Source organism: Aulostomus chinensis, chromosome 12 (genome assembly GCF_037954235.1).
Source record: "Aulostomus chinensis isolate RoL2024-O1b breed Wild chromosome 12, RoL_Achi_v1.0, whole genome shotgun sequence".
Classification (NCBI taxonomy): domain Eukaryota; kingdom Metazoa; phylum Chordata; class Actinopteri; order Syngnathiformes; family Aulostomidae; genus Aulostomus; species Aulostomus chinensis.
In genome coordinates this window covers 22,680,938-22,700,393 of record NC_141331.1, presented here as the reverse complement: position 1 = coordinate 22,700,393, position 19,456 = coordinate 22,680,938, and the positions used below count along the sequence as shown (strand labels likewise).

The 19,456-nt window shown below is 45.2% G+C and overlaps 1 protein-coding gene across 6 annotated transcripts in view; it reads left to right on the top strand.

The window, feature by feature from the left end:
- Positions 1–4,248: 4,248 nt before the first annotated feature.
- The window catches only part of pde1a (phosphodiesterase 1A, calmodulin-dependent), a 111,920-nt gene continuing 96,712 nt past the window's right edge, over positions 4,249–19,456 (top strand). For all 6 annotated transcript variants that reach the window (XM_086220808.1, XM_086220810.1, XM_086220809.1 and 3 more), the window contains exon 1: positions 4,249–5,292. In XM_086220808.1, the coding sequence (XP_086076934.1) occupies positions 4,667–5,292 (626 nt within the window). In that variant the 5' untranslated portion in view covers positions 4,249–4,666. The remainder of the gene's footprint in view (positions 5,293–19,456) is intronic.

The window sequence follows — 19,456 nt, the reverse complement described above, 5'->3', positions numbered from 1 at the left end:
CATGATAAACTACCCCAAACACATGTATTATATTTACTTTTACCAACAGTAAAACATTATTGAGAATTTACATCACCAAAACCCTTTCCTGGCTCAACACACCCCTCTTCCTAAATAACACATGGTCCCTCCCGGAACCCTCTTAAGCCGGTTCTTATGCCTGGAGGAGTCTTTTGAGCAGTGCACCCTGGAACAGACAGACAGGTAAGTCTTTACACACACCCACAGATATATTCACTGATTAGCACCTTCTACCAACATTACTTTACAACAGGAGAACCAGTGAAAGTTAACTGATTCCTCACAGTACCCACTCACTTCTAATCAATTATGTTGGGCACACTCTCTTACAGGCGGAGGAAACCAACAACCACTGGACTCTCCCCTCTTCAGGAACCACAAAAGCATTCAATTCTGTCACTGGTATCCCCAAGTACAAAAATGCTAAACCATTCAATGTGCAAATACGCTCTGTGCAGATTATTGTGTGCAAATCTCTGATAAGAGATTCAGCACTTTATTAGCAAAGTGTGTGGTGCCCCTATTTGAGTAACACTGCCCATGTTTAACCATTTTAACCTAAATGATTAAAATCAGTCCATTTGATGTGGCAAAGTCTTCTTGACCTCTGACCTCAGTAACAAAGTCCTTCGTCACACTTATCCACCCATTCACGCCCAATAATGCATTGAAGGTAGAGGCTGTCAAGCAAGGTGCCAATCTTCTCATTATGGTCAATTTTATTAGTATAGTGCTAAATCACAACAAGGTTATCTCATGACACTATAAATTGAGCAGATCTAGCACCATGTGTTCAATTAATTTATTAATAATATGATAATAGTACATTGTAAGGCACCTTTCAAGTCACCCAAGTTCACTGTACAGATCATTCATTGATTTTTCTACTGCTTATCCTGTTAAGGTTCATGGGGGGGAGCCTATTTCAGCAGCTTGAGGCGGGGTACAACCTGGATGGGTCGCCAGCCTATTGCAGGGCCAACACACATAGACAGACAACCATTCACAGTCACAGCCATGCCTACGGGCAATTTAGAGTATTCAATTAGCCTAGTTCCCATTTGCATGTCTTTGGACTGAGAGGAAGCCAGAGTATCAGAGAGAACCCATGCAGGCGTAGGGAGAACATGCAAACTCCAGACAGAACCCATGCCTGAGCTGGGACTCGATCCTGGAGACTTCTTGCTGTGAGGCAACAGTGCTAGCCACTGCACCTCAGTGCCACTACCACCATACAGATATTAAATTAAATTTACACAAAACTATTCTCCTTGAGCAAGCACATCTTGCAACCGCTGCAATGAAACCAGCCTTTTAACAGGCAGGAACATCTAGCAGACCCGGGCTAAATGGGATCAGGTTGACTGGTTGGGGGTAAAGAGTTCAGGAGCATTTAACAATTGTGGATTGAGTATCTTGCTCAAGGACACCTCAACAGAGTGTCTGGGGGAAGCAGAGTTAATGACACTGCCATTTCACTGCCCGATGTTGTTTTTGTGTTTATGTGCTTTCGAGGTGTTGATACTATTGGTTGCCATGTTCCTCTTGTTCCTAGTATTGACCCCAGTTCTGTCCTTAGAGAGACGCTTCACCACATTGATCTGTAACTTGTCATGGTTAGCAAAACTCAATCTTTAAACATTTCTATGAATATGTTTTCTTTGTCTTTTACATGTATGATTAATCATGATGATGTATTTATTTTTTCAGGTTTTAAGGTCTCATCTTTGAACCCAAATCAGCTTTTTAAATCAAATATGTGTGCATATACGGGGAAAGACTTTCCCCCCATATCTCTTAAAGCACTGACACTGAATAGACGTACTACACAACAGACTGAACAAAGTTAAATGTTTACCTTTAACATTTGAAAAATAATAAGTTTCTATGGTGGCTCCGTCTTTTTTTTTTTTCTAATCCGACAGGGCTTACTGCACTCCCAACTTGAAAATATGCAATTAAGGAAGTTGCAATGGTTTGGGCAAATCAAACAAAATCAAGCACAAATAATAATGTAAATAATAAATTATAACTTCTATTGCCGTGTGTGTAAATGGCTCTAACAACAGATTGTTTAGATATCTTTATACACATGTAACAAGAGGACAAAAGTGCAAGGGCACAGAGTGTAAAGATGATGTGTGCAAAAATTAGAATAATGGGCTTTTGACATTAATCCTTAATTCCAAACTTGGGTTAGAGCATCATTAAGAACTTGTCATGTCACTACACATCTCCACCCTCCTATGCACTCAAACAGCTTCATTTCTTCAACTTGAAAACCTTTACATAGGTGTGTCAAACATTCTGTCCAGAAACATCACAAATTGGCTGGTGATGTGCACAGCCCATGCTGGACTAAATGGCCCAAAACATTACTGGTACCCACCTATTGAGCATTAGTGAAGTAAGTTGCCTGTGAAGGTATACTTGACATTAATGCTACAATGTAAATACAGTAGTTATGTGGAGGCCAGTAAGAATAGCTGCTGTAAAACTCATGTGGATCCTAATGCTTTAAACTAAAGACAATAGCCACCCCACCACATCCTTTTCACCCTGCTGTAGCACTGCAAAACCAAACAACTTTCTTGTACACTCCTTAACAAATCTTGTATTCTACAATTTACAATTTCATTTGGCGGAAGCTTTTTTCCAAAGCGACGTTCACCACAAGCAGGAATTTAGACCAAAGGGAAAGCTTTCAGAAGTTTGATTGACTGCAGGTGCTGCCATTTAGTGGCAGGAGAAGTGCCAGTTTTTAAAAAAATATATAATTTAACCACAACAGACCACAACGAATAATTCAGCATCAACAATGTCTTTCAGCATTCAACATATTCAACATTCAACATTGACAGTGCTAAGTATTCACGAAATGCTGGATCTTAAACCTTCTGACTCATTCTACCCTTGAGAACAAAGAGGAGAAAGGTCAGCTTCAAGTGCCTAGGTTTTCCCAGAACAGTTGAAGTCTTCAAATGTCTCTTAAAAGCAGAAGGGGACTCTGCTGATTGTATGGAGCTGGATCGTTCATTCCACCATTTGGGAACAACAGAGGAGAGAAGTCAAGGTAGAGATTTAGAACCATGCTGGGCTGGGAGCAGCGGGTGAGAGGGTGTGTAGACCTAGATGAGGAATTCCAGGTTGGCTGGAGCCATTCTTGTCACTGATTCGTAAGCCAGAGAAGAGCTTTGAATTTGATCTGAGCTGCCACTGGAAATTAGAGAAGAGTCATCAACAGCAGGGTGACTTGCAGTTTTGGGAAAGTTAAAGACCAGACATGCTGCTGCATTCTGCATCATCTGAAGAGGTTTAAATGTACATGCGGGGAGGTCTCATTCCAATTTGCAATCCCAATCCATTTTTATTTAAATTCTGAGTGGAAAATTAAGAGGCCTACAGAAAATATAAGAGACAATGGACAGAAAATGACATGGAAAGTTAAGTAAATCCAGTGTGCTTCAGCGAAACACCAGCTGAGGTCATCTCCAGAACATACACAATAAACATAGGTGCAGACAACATTCAATGTCAAAACCTGCTATGTCTTTTAAGTCTTAAATCATTGAAGTTATTGATACTTCCAACCACCAGAGGACAGCAATGTTTTATATTCCTACATGACAGCCAGGGTGGCACAGTTGTGCAGTGGTTAGCACTATTGCCTCACAGCAAGAAGGTACCGCGTTTGAGTCCCGACTCGGGCACGAGATCTTTCTGTGTGGAGTTTGCATGTATTCCCTGTGCCTATGTGGGTTCTCTCTGGGCACTCCGGGTTCCTCCCACTGTCCAAATACATGCAAGTGGGGACTAGGCTAATTGAATACTCTAAATTGACCATGGCTGTGACTGTGAATGGTTTTCTGTCTATATGTGTCGGGTTACACACACACACATACACTCTCACTCTTACATTACAACCATTGACTTTCTTTCTCTCTTAGACACAGAAGCTAAGTGAAGGGGTTGAGATGCCTATTTGCATCTGAAGTGAGCATAAAGTTATGTCCTGATATGGGAAGGAAGGCGAGGAGGAAGGGGGGGAGGAGGAAGGTCTGTTGGCTGCAGGATTCCATCACTCTTAGCAACCGTTTTTGAGTTACCACGGAAACGCTCTGTGATGTTCTCTTCTTCTCCTTTCTCCTCCTCCATCGCCTCTCTCTCTCTCTCTCTCTCTCTCTCTCTCTCTCCGTTCTGTCGTTACTGCTGATCGCCTTCCTGCCTGCATTGCTCTATTGATGCTCTGAGACATTCTGGTTCATTTCACAGCAACAGTGCTGGAGCACAGAGCTGCACTGTGAAGGAAGTAAATCGCTGATCACCTTGACTGAATGACTTCAAGAGCTGCTTGTTTCCGCTCTTCATCTTCAAACCAAAAAACAACAACCCGCTCGGTCAGGTGACCTTTCACCCCTGGCTTCATCATTGGATCCGTTAAGAGATCAAATTTTTATACTGGCTGTGAGGTGACATCTCAGGAAGTTTGGTGTTTTGAAGTTCCATCTAATCCAAACTATCTTGGCTATGATTGGCATCGATGTTTTCACAACTCTCAGAGAGACATCTGGACACTTTCAGAGACCACACACACCTCTGTAAAAAAATCGTATAAAAATACCTCCTTTGCCTCCTTCACGCCAACATGAATGTGTATGGGGGGGGATCACCAATTGCCCAGCAGGACGATGAGAAGCAGCAACAGGAGGGAGAGCAGGAAGAGGAGGTGGAGACTGAGGGGGAGTCTCAACTGAGAGAGGAGCGGAAACAAGAGTTGTATGAGGAGCTGGAGGAGGTACGGCAGACTCAAGATTTTCCATTGGAGGAGATGTCACAAATGGAGGAGCAGCAGTTGCAGATGAATTGTACTGAACAGAAACAGCTGGCTGAAGAGGTACAGCAGTGGGAAGTGCAGATTGAGGAGATGCCACACACTGAGAAGGTGAAGCAAGAGGGAGACCAGTCGAAGGAGGTGCAGCAGGAGGAGGTACAGCCTGAAGTGATGTCACAGAGTGAAGATATGCAGGTTGAGGTGACGTCACAGACAGAGGAGCAACAAATTGAGGAGGTGCAGCTGAAGGAGGTGCAGACTAAGGTGATGTCACGGATTAAAGAGCTGCAGCAGACTGAACAGGAGCAGCAAATTGTGGAGGTGCATCACACAGACAAGGTGGAGAAGACTGAACAAGAGCAGATTGAGGAGGTGCAGGACTTTGTGGACACTCTGGAGCAAAACCACAACAACCAGGTGTTGATTCGATTGAGAGGAATGTGAGTAAGCACAGATCATTCATCACCACTATCACCTGGTTGATGATGTAATGCTTTTGCTGATGATGTAATAACCTGATTGATAAGTGGCGATCATGTTGTGAGGGACTCTTCATTGCTACGGACAGCCTCAGTGTGGTTTTCTGGTTGCCTTGGTGATGCTGGCACGAGGCAAGGACGGAGGGAGGACAAATGACAATGGAAAACAGGCAGTGTGTGACATCATTGGAGATAAGGGGGAGTGAGACTTTATGTATGTGTGTGTGTTTACATGTTTGCGTGTGCATGCGTGTGCATTGTGCGCATGCGTGTGTGTGTATATTTGTGCACTTGCAGTGTTTTAATGAACCCACAGTTTCCTGTCCATCTGTCTGTCAGGTGTCCTCTCCATAGTGGATGCTAACAAGCTAACATGACACAAGGAAAATGATCACATCTGTCAGAACCTTAGGGTACAGAAGCAAATATAAAACAGAATGTCTTCCTGTTCTTCATTGTTGCCATGGCAACGGCTCAGCGTTGTGATGCAGCAAACTCTCTGCAAACATAGACAGAAGATAAGGAGTGAGACAGACAGAGAAGAAAGCAAGGGATGAAAACAAAGAGGGTGATTCAAATTGATTATCAAAATGTTTGACTATCCTGTTATAGGTTCACTGATTTTTATAATTCTTTTAGGTAACTGTTAAAGGCCAGAAACTGTACAATTGCGCAGATAGAAAGTCTAAAAAAAAGAGTCAGACTTTGTGTTGCATCCCTTCCCTGCAACAAGGTCCAGAACCACCAATAATTTTTGAAGATATAACTTAATAAATCAAAAATTGCCATATGACTGACTTTGTACTAATAAGAAGACAAGTGTCCTGGTTTAAAATTAATTTGACATGTCTGTTTTAGTCTTATCTAAAAGGACTAAGTGGTAAGTCAAATCAAAAGCGTCCACACTGACGCTGACTTCTATTTGGACATCACATTAGGAGCAGTAACAAGGATAAAGTGGCTTCCCCAGGCTGACTGGCAACATAAATGTAAACATTATTTTCAAAAGACTTCAAGAGGAATATTAAATACATATTAAATAGACTACCATATTTCCATTAATAATAAGCTTTATTCTAATAGCAAACAGGTCCTTATTAAAAACAGGATGCATAATTCATTTTAGCAAATAAAAGCTTCCCCTCTATTATAAGCCTCCTTTTTTCCTCTAATACCTCTTTTTATTCTTCCAATAAAAAAGTAGTTTCACTTTGGTTTACTCTGAAATCTGATACCACCTATATGTCACATTTATGGAGGGATCGTTTCCTTAAAAAAAAGACAACATGCTGTTACCTGCTGCAGAGCAGACATGGCCCCTGCAAACAGGTTCACTGTTGAGTTAAAGCACTGCAATATGCAGCAGAGACATCTGGAGAAAAAGCTCCTCAACATTTCAACACTGACCCAAAAACAAATTTAGGGTATTGAAAAAAACAAAAGAATTAGCTCATGTCCACCACCAAGAAGAAAGTGTGCCTTGTGGGAGAAGAAAGAAGGTTAGTGAGGGGTTGGAGATAAAGCTTTTCTAGTGGATTATTATAAAAATGCATTTTTAAAATAAAAGCCTTGCCTTTGTGTAAAAACTAATCTAATTGTTCACAGATCTTTTTAAGAAATCTACAGACAGGTACAACCTTTTATATTTAGACAGTCCATACCCACAATACACAAAGTATGCAATTCCACAGACAATCCTCTAGAATCCAAAGAATTTGAGACGTGAAAGAATTTTGACAGCCAAGTGGGCATGAAGAACAATTTTAAAACAAACAGGAAATGGAGACAAATGTCTTGATAACAGCCTTACAAAATTTGACAATAAAACCACAAGGTGAGAGAAAGACAAAAAAAAGATCATCAGTCTGTGTACTGTGTACACTACACTGATAGATTACATAACAGTCCATCTAAACCACTGGCATAATCTGTTGAATGATCCTTATGTTGGCCATTTATTTTGGACACCACTGTGAATCACTTTCAATTGTCAGGATTGAAAAGATAGACTAGTACTTACAGACAATCTTTCTAAAAAACTGAAGAGTAGTATACCCCTTTAGCTGATGGCAATCATAAGTTTGGATGATATGCACAGATGTAATACTTTTTGCATTCTCTTGCTGGAAAGAAATATAAAATTTGTCATTATGCATCATTTTGCGTTAAATAACAAGAACCATTTATCTCATTAAATTTAGCTGTTCTAAGGCCTGTACTGGAATGACAACAAGAGTGGTGGACATCAGTATAGCTGAAACCATATCAGCCATTTAATTCAGTTCAAATGATCATTCAAATGATTCAATTGTGGCCCATTTTGAACAGGCCAGTCACCCAATCACAGCATTTAGCAACCATGGCGTTGTTAAATGCCAAATGGGTGATTTAAATGGCAACAGGCTTAAATAAGATGCCTTTTGGATTGCATAGCTCCCAACATTTGAGTCTACCTTTGGACTCAATGATGAACTAGGTTTCCATGTATGATCGTGAAATGCATCCTTTTTTTCCTACTTAATATATTGTTTGTTGTGGCTTATTTTTCATTGACTCTTGTTTGGTGGATTGGGTGATTGTAGTTTGAAGAAACAAGACATTGGCAAATTAACAATTTATCCATTTAACAAACAGGAGCCTCAGTAGCATGTGGAAGAACCATACACAGCCACAACAGCCTGGCACCTCCTCCTCATGCTGATCACCAGCCTGGCCACACACTGCTCTGGGATGTCATCCCATTCTGCACCCAGCATTTATCGCAAGTTAGCCAACTTGGTTGTGTTGGTCACCCTGGCACAAACAGCCTGCCCAAGCCGATGTCATCTTGGGGGATAGAGTTCAGTCCCAGACTGTGGAGATATGGGATTGCCACTGGTTGCAGAATCTCAACAGCAAAATTAATTGTTTGGCATTGGCAGAGAAGATTTGGCAATTTTTTCATGGGAAAAGCCCACATACTCAGCTCTGCTGCTCACCCCACAAATGCAGGGTCCTTGCAAATGTGGCACCATTTAAAAGGGAAATAAACAGGCTTTTGGATGGTATAAGATTTATTGCAAAGAAACACTGTTGCATTGCATTGATCTTTTCCTTCCTTACTTTTACACACCTTAGTGCATCCTGTAATTTTGGAATATTTTTGTTATTTATGCTTTTTATTTTAAGTTCTTGTTTCTTCTGTAGCTGGAGTGATTTTCATTTATGGATTACCCTTCAATACCCTTTTGTGTTTATTCCTCCTTTTAGTGAAGTGATTTTTATCTGCGATATTTCTCATACCCACTTCCCGTATGGAACAGGGGTGATCCTTTAAATGGTAAATGGACTCAATTTTATATAACGCTTTTTTACCTTAGCGGCACTCAAAGCGCTTTACAGTGTCATCTCATTCACCCATTCACACACACACTTACACACTGATGGTGGAGGCTGTCATGCAAGGCGCCAACCTACTCATCAGGAGCAATTATGGGTTCAGTATCTTGCTCAAGGACACTTCGACATGGTCACCGGGGTCAAGGTTGCTAGACGACCACTCTACCCCTGAGCCATGCCGCTCATAGTCTATATTCTGTTCCTTGAACTTGCAGTTGCCTGGAAACCTTACTTAAAGCTTCAACTGAAACATCTGAACCCTGCACCTGTATCCTGTGTCCAAGCCTGGTCATGACAGTACACACTGGCCAGAAAAAAAGGATGGCGCTGCTCTGTAGGCGACATGGGGGAAGTCTCCTGCTGCTGCACTCTGTTTGGTTGTTTGTCGCGTGCTATGTTGTTTTATGTCATCTTGCACACTGGACACAGCATCTACTTTGTCTGTGCTTATACTTGAACTGCAATCTGAGCGTTGGAGTAACAAACTGGGGAAGAATGAAGCCACTGTTTGTTACGTGGCTGATGCTATCTGGGCTGCTAGCACAGTGTTTTGCCGGTGTGCTTTCCAGCACTGGACTACTTAAATACAGCGGGGCTGAGCTCTTAGACCTGCAGGATTATGGACTTCTTCCATCGGCGAACGTGCTGGGAGACATTCCTGTGGAATTACAGCGGCAACCCACACCAATGCCGAGCCGTCTCAGGAGGATCAGGAAGCGGGGCAGGAGAGGAGGCATCAGGCAGCGGGTGCAGAGCGCTGTCAAACTTCCACTCCCGCCAATCCTGCTCTGCAATCCGCAATCACTAAAGAACAAGCTGGACGAGCTGCGCACCCAGGCAGGAGCGAGCTTCGAATATCGTGAGTCTGGCTTGCTGGTGTTTACCGAAACCTGGTTTCACGCTGATGTTCTGGACAATCTCATACAAGTCGACGGGTTCACTCACATACGCGTGGACAGAGACGATCGCTCCGGGAAAATGAGAGGGGGCGGTCTCTGCGTCTACCTTCATGACAGCTGGTGTAGGAACTTCGCAACTAAGGACAGCTTCTCCAACCCTGATCTGGAGCTGCTGTGCATATCCTTGCGACCACACTACCTCCCGAGAGAGTTTACCGACATACTTGTGTGTGTCGTGTATGTGCCACCAAACGGGAATGCCGCGAAGGCAGAGAGACAGATCACAGACTGTGTCCACCGGCACTTACTAGATAAACCAGACACCCCCATGTTAATTTTAGGGGACGGAAATCACTGCAGTCTGGATAAATCACTGCCTGGCTTCCAGCAGTATGTAAAATGTGGCATGAGAAAAAACAATATCCTTGATAAATGCTATGGAAATATTAAGGATGTCTATACTGATAGAGCCTTGCCTCCTCTTGGTAGCTCAGACCATAAGGCTATACACCTACTTCCCATCTACAGGTCAGCCTTTAAGTCTAGCAAGCCAGAAATCAAAACTGTGAATGTCTGGTCAAATGACAAAGTAGAGGAGCTCAGGGGAAGCTTTCTCTGCACGGACTGGAGTGTCTTCTTCACATGTTCATGAGGCTGCGGAAGTAATAACAGATTATGTCTCCTTCTGCACGCACATTATCCCACAAAAATCTGTAAAAATATATGCAAACAATAAGTCTTATATTACTAAGGGAGTTATTTAGTGCATTAGGAAGAAGAAAAGAGCCCATAGGCTAGGAGACACCGCTGACCCAGAAGGATCTCAACCGGCAGCTAAGAGCGGCACGGTCAAAACACAAGGAGCGGGCAGAGCAAGCCCTGTTCAATTCTAACACAAAGAAGTTGTGGGACTCAATTCGCACCATGACAAACATTGACACTAAGAAGAAGCCCCTGTCGGCTCATGATGAAAAAGCGAGGGCAAATGAGCTGAATGATTTCTATATGCGTTTTGAAGTTGACACCTCCAAAGAGTGTAATGAACTGTTGTGCAATCTGCAGTATGATTTTAATAACAGGGTGTTAATCAACTCAGCTAGTGTTACCCGGGTATTTAAATCACTGTGTGTAAACAAAGCCACTGGACCACACAATATGTCTGCTTATTTATGAAAAACTTTCGCTGAGGAATTAACACCGGCCTGGCATCCTGTCTTCCAGCTGTCTGTAGACACAGAGGTGCCGGAGCTCTGGAAGAAATCGGTCATAATTCCGGTCCCTAAAAAGCCTTGTCCCCAGAACGTTAATGATTATAGACCAGTGGCCTTAACCTCCAATGTGATAAAAGGGTTAGAGAAGATCATTGTAGAGAAACTACGCATGGAGGTGGAACCAGCAATCGATCAATTTGCCTACACTAAAAATCGTAGTACGAGTGATGCCATGTCCACCATTCTGCACTTTCTTTTGAGGCATCTCGAGAGTAGAGCGGCATATGCCAGACTGCTATTCGTCCATATATTTTGTTGAAGAAGCTGGTTCAGTTGAATGTCAATCCTTTCTTTGTTAAGTGGTACCACTCCTTTCTATCCAAAAGATCACAGGGTGTGAGATTTAACTCTGTGCTCTCTGATGATGTTATGAGTAGCACAGGGGCCCCCCAGGGTTGCATGAGCTCTTCTTTTCTGTTTACCCTACTTACAAATGACTTTGTTAGCTCCCAACCAAATCAGTATGTTGTAAAATTCTCAGATGATACAGCTATTCTTAGTCTGCTCACTAGTGACTCTAGCATCAGTAGCCACTGTGCCGGGATTGACACATTTGATGACTGGTGCAATGAGCACCACCTGAGCATAAATGTGGAAAAAAACTGAGGAAATGGTGTTTGACCCTAGATCAATTGAAGACCATAGCCCCATCTCCATAAATGGCGAGAACATCAAGCAGGTCTCCTCTTACAATTACTTGGGGGTTTACATTGATGCTTAATTGGCAGACACACGTATCAAACGTCTGCTCGTGGATTCATCAGTGCCTGTACTTCTTGCGGCGTTTGAGAATATTTAGAGTTAGCAGAAGCATTATGATGATCTTCTACAGAGCGACCATTGAGTCGGTCCTGCGCCTTTGGATAACCAGCTTGTTTGGGAATCGAACAGTTATGTCACGATCCCTGTCTCGTGCTTCCTGTTTTATTTTGTAGTCATGTCCTGTCTTACTGTCCTCCCTCCTGTGATTACTACATGTGTCTCACCTGGGTGATTGCACCACCTGTCTTCCCGTCTTCAGTCTCCAGTCATGTCATCAAGTTGTCAGTCTCCCGTCAAAAGTCAAGTCGTCAGTCTCCCGTCACAAGTCAAGTCGTCAGTCTCCCGTCACAAATCAAGTCGTCAGTCTCCCGTCACAAGTCAAGTTGTCAGTCTCCCGTCACAAGTCAAGCCATCAGTCCCCCGTCACAAGCCAAGCCGTCAGTCCCCTGTCACAAGCCAAGCCGTCAGTCCCCCGTCACAAGTCAAGCCTCCCCGTCACAAGTCAAGTCTCCCCGTCTCCAATAAAACCTTTTGTGCACCACCCTAATTGTCTGCGCCTTGGGTCTACTCCCCCCCCCCCTTCACATAACAAGTTAAATATAAAGCTCAGATATACAACCTGGTTAAGACAGCAGGGAAGGTAATGGGGCAGCCCCCACCCCCTGCCCCCAAGGACATGTATGTCCAGTCTGTTATTCGACAGGCCAACAACATCATAGATGATCCTTCCCATGTGCTGCACTCCCAATTTGAGCTCCTAAACTCAGGAAGGAGGTATAGGACCCCTTTCTGCGCACTAAACCGCTACAAAAACTCATTTATCCCCTATGCTATCAGCTTAATTAACAAGCAATTAGAGGGATGCAGACAGACATGTAGGAGGACATGAGACATAAGTTGTTGGTTTTTTTTTAAATTTTTGGCGGGTGTTGTATTTGTCTGCACTTTATATGTTTACATATTGTCCAAGATATGTAGCAGCATGGGGGGCCTGTCCTCCAAGACAAGTTTCTCCTATGGGAGATCAAATAAATTCAAGAAAGAAAAGAAAGAAATATGGACACAGCAGGGTCCAAGCAGCTACTCAGCTCTTCGCTCACAGGGAGCCCGCCTCTCCCGTCAGAAGAAGGAGATGGCTTCACTTGGCCAGGGACTTTTGGGTCTTGCCCAAAGCCAGGAAGATTTTGAGGCTGCCGTTACTACCCAGGTGGGGCAGCTAACAGTTCAGGTCCAACAGCTTCTTCTTCACCTTGTTTAGACTGATACTGCATTGACTGCGCCTGAACCCCAGCCCATTCTGATGGGTTAGGGTCCCACCATTCCCTACACTGGAGTCCGGCTGGCATCTCCTGAGTGCTTCTCGGGAGATCCAGGATAATGCAAACCATTCATAACAGACTGTGAAATGCATTTTGAACTCTCACCTCATGCATTTCCCACTGACCAAGCCAAAGTTGCCTTCATAATCTCCCACCTGGCAGAAAAGGAGAGAGCTCGGGCCACGGCTAAATGGGCAAGAGGCTCCCTGATCTGCAGCATCTACCAGGACTTCAAGGAGGCTCTCCGTACGACTTTTGATCCAGTCTAAACTGAACAAGAGAAGGCAAGAGAACTGAGTGGGCTGAGGCAAGGTAGAGAGTCTGTTTGTGATTACACCATACGCTTGAGGACTTTGGCTGCAGAGAGTGGGTGGAATGCTATGGCACTCTACAACGTCTTTCTGAAGGGGTTGACACATGCCGTTCAAGAGTGGCTGCTACCTCACTCATAGTACTTGTGGGAGTACAAGTACACTCCAGAGGCACTCCAGAAGGACCACCGGCAGAAGCCCAACTGCCCACGGCAACCCCAGCTGTTGTCGGGCATGAACCCTGTCTGTCATCGTTTGAACAGCGCCACCACCCTCGTTCTGCGAGAGAAGAGGAACCCATGCAGCTGGATAGGGCCAAGCTCACTCAGGCGGAGCAACAACGCCACCTCAAGGAGGAGCCGGACACCTGGTGGTTGCCTGTTCCGCCAAGGCAGCTCAGGGGGTGAAACAGTCCAAAACTTCAGTTTTTACCTCTCACAGCCCGACCCCCATCAAGGTAACACACAACACCACAGTCACCAAAATGAACGCTTTAATTCACTCCAGGGCTGATGGCAACTTAATGGACTGGGGGTTTGCCATGATGCTGGGACTAAAAACTGAAGTGATCTCACAACCCATTAAGGCAAGGGCCTTAAATGGTTAAGCACTGTTCACCATTACACACATCACAGAACCCGTAGCCCTTACCATAGATGACCAGTGAACTACCAAGCTTCTACCTGTTTCACTCTCCTGCACGCACTCTGATATTGGGACATCCATGGCTCACCGGCCACAACCCCCACATAGACTGGCCCATGGGCAAAACTCTGAGATGGAGGGACTGTGTGAGAGGGTGTTTGTTGGACAAGACCCTGAAGGCTTCCATGGGCATAAACACGGTTTCTGCTCATTTGGTCACAGAAACACAGAACCCAGACTTAATCACTATGCCCGCCTGCTACCACCACCTCAAGGAGGTGTTCAATAAAGTCAAGGCCATGTCACTTCCACCACATCAACCATATGACTGCGCCATTGACCTCATACCTGGATCCACTGTCCCCAAGGGGCGGCTGTACTCCGTGTCTGGCCCCAAATAGCAAGCCATTAAGGAATACATAGCCTTCACTGAAGGCTGGGATCATCTGCCCATCCTCATCACCTGCTGGAGCTGGGTTTTTTTTTTCTTGCTGGGCAAAAAGGATGGGTCCTTAGGGCCCTGTATTGACCACAATCCCTTCAATGACATTACAATACAGAACTGTTACCCACTTTCCTTAATGTCATCTGTGTTTGATCAGCTACAGCAGGCCACAGTACTCACCAAGCTTGATTTGTGCAACGCTTACCACCTCATTCGAATCAGAGGGAGATGAGTGGAAAACTGCCTTTAATACTCCCAGTGGTCACTATGAGTATTAGGTCATGCCCTTTGGTCTCACGAATGCCCCCACCATTTTCCAGGCCATGATCAACGATGTGCTCAAAAACGTTCTTGACTGGTTTGTGTATATCTACCTAGACAATATCTTAATTTACTGATCAACACCATGTTAGCCAAGTCCTCAAGCGGCTTCTTCACAATCACCTGTATATTAAGGAAGAAAAGAGTGAATTTCATGCAGACACTATGTCGTTCCTGGGGTCCATCATAGCCCCTGGAAGAGTGCAGCTGGATCTTGCTAAAGTGAACGCTGTGGCCATGTGGCTGACGCCTGATAACTGTAAGAAAGTTCAGCAGTTCCTGGGGTTTGCTGACTTTTACAGGTGGTTTATTAGAGGCTGCAGCTCAATAGCTGCTCCTCTCCACATTCTGACCTCCCCACAAGTTCTATTCAATTGGTCCCGGGAAGCAGAGGAGGTGTTCCAGACCATCAAGGGCCGTTTCACCTCTGTGCCCATTCTCACCCTGCCAGATCCACAGCATCAATTTGTGGTGGAGGTTGACCCCTCCAATGAGGGGATCGGGGCGGTCTTGTCACCGATGGCAGCATGCACCCCTGTGCCTTACTGTCCCATTGACTGAGCTCCATGGAGAGGAACTACAACTTTGGCAACTGGGAGCTGCTGCCGGTCAAGGTTGCCTTAGAAGAGTGTGAACCTGGCTGGAGGGGGCGCAGAATTCTTTCATTGTGTGGACAGATCACAAGAATCTGGAGTATATCAGACAAGCCAAGACACTAAATTCACACCAGGCCAGGTGGACATTGTGTTTTAACCGTTTTTGCTTCACGCTGTCTTACAGGCCGGGGTCCCACAACATCAAACCAGACGCCCTGTCATGCATCTACGACCCTGAGCCTGGTGCCAAAGAACCCGAACCCGTCCTCCCACTGAACCATGTGGTTGGAGTGGTCACTTGGCAGATAGAACAGGAGGTGAAGCAAGCAAACGGTGAGACGCCCCCACCTAGTGGGTGCTCAGATAATCATCCGTTTGTCCCTGTTAATCTGCGCCCACAGGTGATTCATTGGGCTCACCCCTCGCTGCACACAGGCCATCCGGGAGTCTGGAGAACTATGTTTGCCATCTCCCAATGGATCTGGTGACTGTCTATGGAGTCGAGGGTCCAGGAGTACATTGAGGTTTGTCCGGTCTGTGCTCCTAATAAGATATCCTCTGGGTGATGCATGGGACTCCTGCAACTTCTACCCGGGCTCCCGGTTTCAAGAGGTAACACCACAGTTTTGTGGTGGACTGTTTCTCCAAGATGGCACATTTTATTGCACTACGCAAACTTCCCTCAGCCGAAGACACTGCTCAAATCATGATGCAACATGTCTTCAGCATGGTTTTCCTAAGGACATTGTGTCCGACCAGGGGCTCCAGTTCATCTCCAGGTTCTGGAGGGAGTTCTATCAACTCATCGGCTCACAGCAAGCCTGACGTCCGGGTATCACCCGGAGGCCAACAGCCACACAGAATGCCTTAACCAAAAACTGGAAACCAGCCTCCGATGACTCATGTCCCAGAACCCGTCAACATGGAGCACCCACCTGGTCTGGGTAGAAAACGCCCATAATTCTCTGCCCCACTCAGCCACAGGTTTCTTTCCCTTCAAGTGTGTCTACAGCTATCAGCCTCCTGTGTTTGTTGATATGGTACCAGAGGCATCAGTACCTTCAGCCCATGCCCTCATACGCCATTGCCACCACCTGTCAAGTGCTCATCCATCAGGGGGACAGTCAAATTGGCGGCAGAGCAGAAGCACCGCCCTGCACCTGAGTATCGGCCTGGACAGAGAGTGTGGCTAGCAGCCAAAGATCTTCACCTCAAGGTCCCCTCCAAGAAGTTGGCACCATGGTTTTTGGGCCCCTTCCCCAGCTCCAAAGTCATAGGTCCAGCTGCCGTCTGCCTCCGTCTGCCCAGGTCCCCCCGAGTACACCCCACATTCCACATCAGCCTAGTCAAGCTGGCTAAAGATAGCCCCATAGACCCAGCCACCAAACCCCCGCCACCACTGGAAGCGGCCGATGGGATGGGGTCTTACCTCATGAAATTAAGAAGCTGTTAGCTGTATGCAACAAAGGTCGGAGAAAACAATTTTTAGTAGATTGAGAGGGATACGGGCCAGAGGAAAGGCAGTGGGTCCCTCAGAGTTTCATAGATGACAAAACCCTCATTCAAGACTTTTACAAGGACTACCCTGAAATGCCTGGGCCATCAGGTGTTGGCCCTAGAAGGGGGTTACTGTCACAATGCAGTGAAGTCAAGTTGGGTTTTTGTCCTGTCCATGTCTTGTCTTGTCATTTCCTGTTTAATTTTGAAATTTAACTCCCCTCTCGTTTCAGGTCACTTGCCTTTCCTCATGTGTCTTGGTCTGATTGCAAAGTGTTTCCACCTGTTCTACATTACCATGTGTCTATACTGTATATTGTGTGTGTCTTCTCTTTGCTTTGTGCCAGTGTGTTTAACCCCAGTGTGTTCACCCCAGCTGTTTTACCCCAGCCTTTACTGGTGTTTAGTGGTTTCCTTCCAAGTGAGGGATTTTTTTGGTCTAGTTTTCTGTTTGACCAGTCTTTAGTTAATGTTTTCTTAACTTTTTGTTTCCTCTGCAAGGAGTGATCTTTTGTTTCCTTACCTTTACATAACTTAGTGCCTGCCTCCTGTTATTTTTATTTTAAGTCCTTGTTTCCTCTGTAGCTGGAGTGATTTTCATTTATGGATAAACCTTCAATAGCCCATTGTGTTTGTTCCTTCTTTTAGTGGAGTAAATTCTATTTGTGATATTTTTCATCGCCACGCCCATACGGAATGGGGTGATCCTATGAGATAGGATCGTAGCCTATTCTTTTCATCCAGTTGCCTGGAAAGCTTAATTAAACCTTTTATTGAAACACCAGGGGCCTCATGTATCAGTACTTGCGTGGATCTAATACTAAAAAACACCAATCGCAAAAATCCCGAAAGTTGCACACACAGAAAAAAATCCAGATGTATCAATCTGTGCGAGCACCGGAATCCACGCACATTTCCCTGATACATCCCAATCAGTGTGGAATTTAGCGCAGATTTCGCAGTGACCCAGCCCTCCCCTGTTACGCCCACCTATAAATATGCAAATTTATTTCAATAGGGTTTCCGCTGTCCGCGCTCGCAAAACAATGTCAAAGAAAAAGAGGTTCACGGCGTGCAAGCTGGAGGTGCTAGTCGGGGAGGTGGAGGAAAGACAACAGATTTTGTTTGGCAGCCTGTCTGTCCAGTGGTGTCAGTACAAAAAAAAAAACATTATGAGTGGGATAAGGTGTGCCAGAGGGTGAACGCAGAGGGTTTGGAGCAACGATTAAAAAAACGTGATTAGACCTATTGAAGGCTAAGGTTCCCTTCTAATCAACAGTTTTTGTTTATCATGTTCACACATCTTAACCACTTCGAATGATGGAAAGAACGTGTTGCTACGTGTGTTGAAAGTTTTACGACAACTTTAGAAAACAGTGTTCGCCCCATCCTTCACTGAATGATCAAAGTGATACAAAGCACAGTTTTCCTCACTAAACCTGTGCGAGCATAACTACATCATAAGCCTGCTAGCGCTCTGAAAGATTTCCTATTTATTTCTAATGCCTGTCTGCAATTCTAACTTCCTAAACAATGCAAGCTAAACGTATGACTAAATTCAACACTGCACAATCACTATATGAACAACTACAATAATCAATTGGCTTAAATCTAATTTAAATAACAATATGGAAAATGGTACGAACAGGACCTCAAGCTGGAGGTCAAGTGGCATACAGCTGCCCTCCCGAGGAGTGCAGGCCAGACAGGTGGGGGGTCAGGGAGAGGGGCACCTAACGGAATTAGAGCAGCGGGTTGCAGCAGTCATGGGCAGCACCTGTGTGGGGGGCATTGTCGCCACCACCCACGCTGACTCCAAGAGCCTGGACGGTAAGTGTCAACTCCATTTCTTACGCAACATTTCCACATGCTTTGCCACAGATGTAAATGCAACAAATACACAGAATCAGCCATTTAAATAAACCAATATGTTTAATGTTTAACAGAAATTGATCCATGAGCCATGCAGCCGACATGCAGCACCCCTGCCGGCTCCTGCACTAGTCCATCCACTGGCTCAGAGTCGTCTGGCAGGACCAGCGGCATTCGGGCCTGCCTGTCCCCCGACCCCAGCACCAGCACCAGGCCGACAAGCGGCGGATGGTCCTCCAGCCCACCCGGACACAGCGGCACATTCTCTGGCCCACGCGGATCCAGTGGGGGGGTCCTCACACAAGTGGTCCTGCAGTCACAGGACATTATTAGGGGAATAACGGGGATCAATGAGCGACTCGACCGCCTGATAAATGTTCTGGAACGTTTAGTGGACAAAATAAATTAATCTGTTTTCATGAATCGTGTAATCGCTTCTTACCCATTCACATTGTGGAAATGAAATTCTGGCGTGCGAGGATGGCTGCCCGGCCAGGATCGGCGTCCAGCGTCCATCCCTCCAGCCTCTGCGCAGAGCAGATGATCTGCACATTGACAGAGTGGAAACCCTTACGATGAACGTAAGCCTATTCTTCATGGGACGGCACTTTTATGGCGACATGAGTGCAGTCAATGGCTCCGATTACATTAGAGAATCCACCTATTGCTGCAAATTGCACTTTAAAATTGGCCTGTTCAACTGCACCATAAGGGAATTTAATGTACCTGCATGAGAGGCGGATGATCAGGTCCACCACCAAGGGCATGGCCTGGCTGAGGGTCGACTGGCTCACCCCGAAACGGTCCAC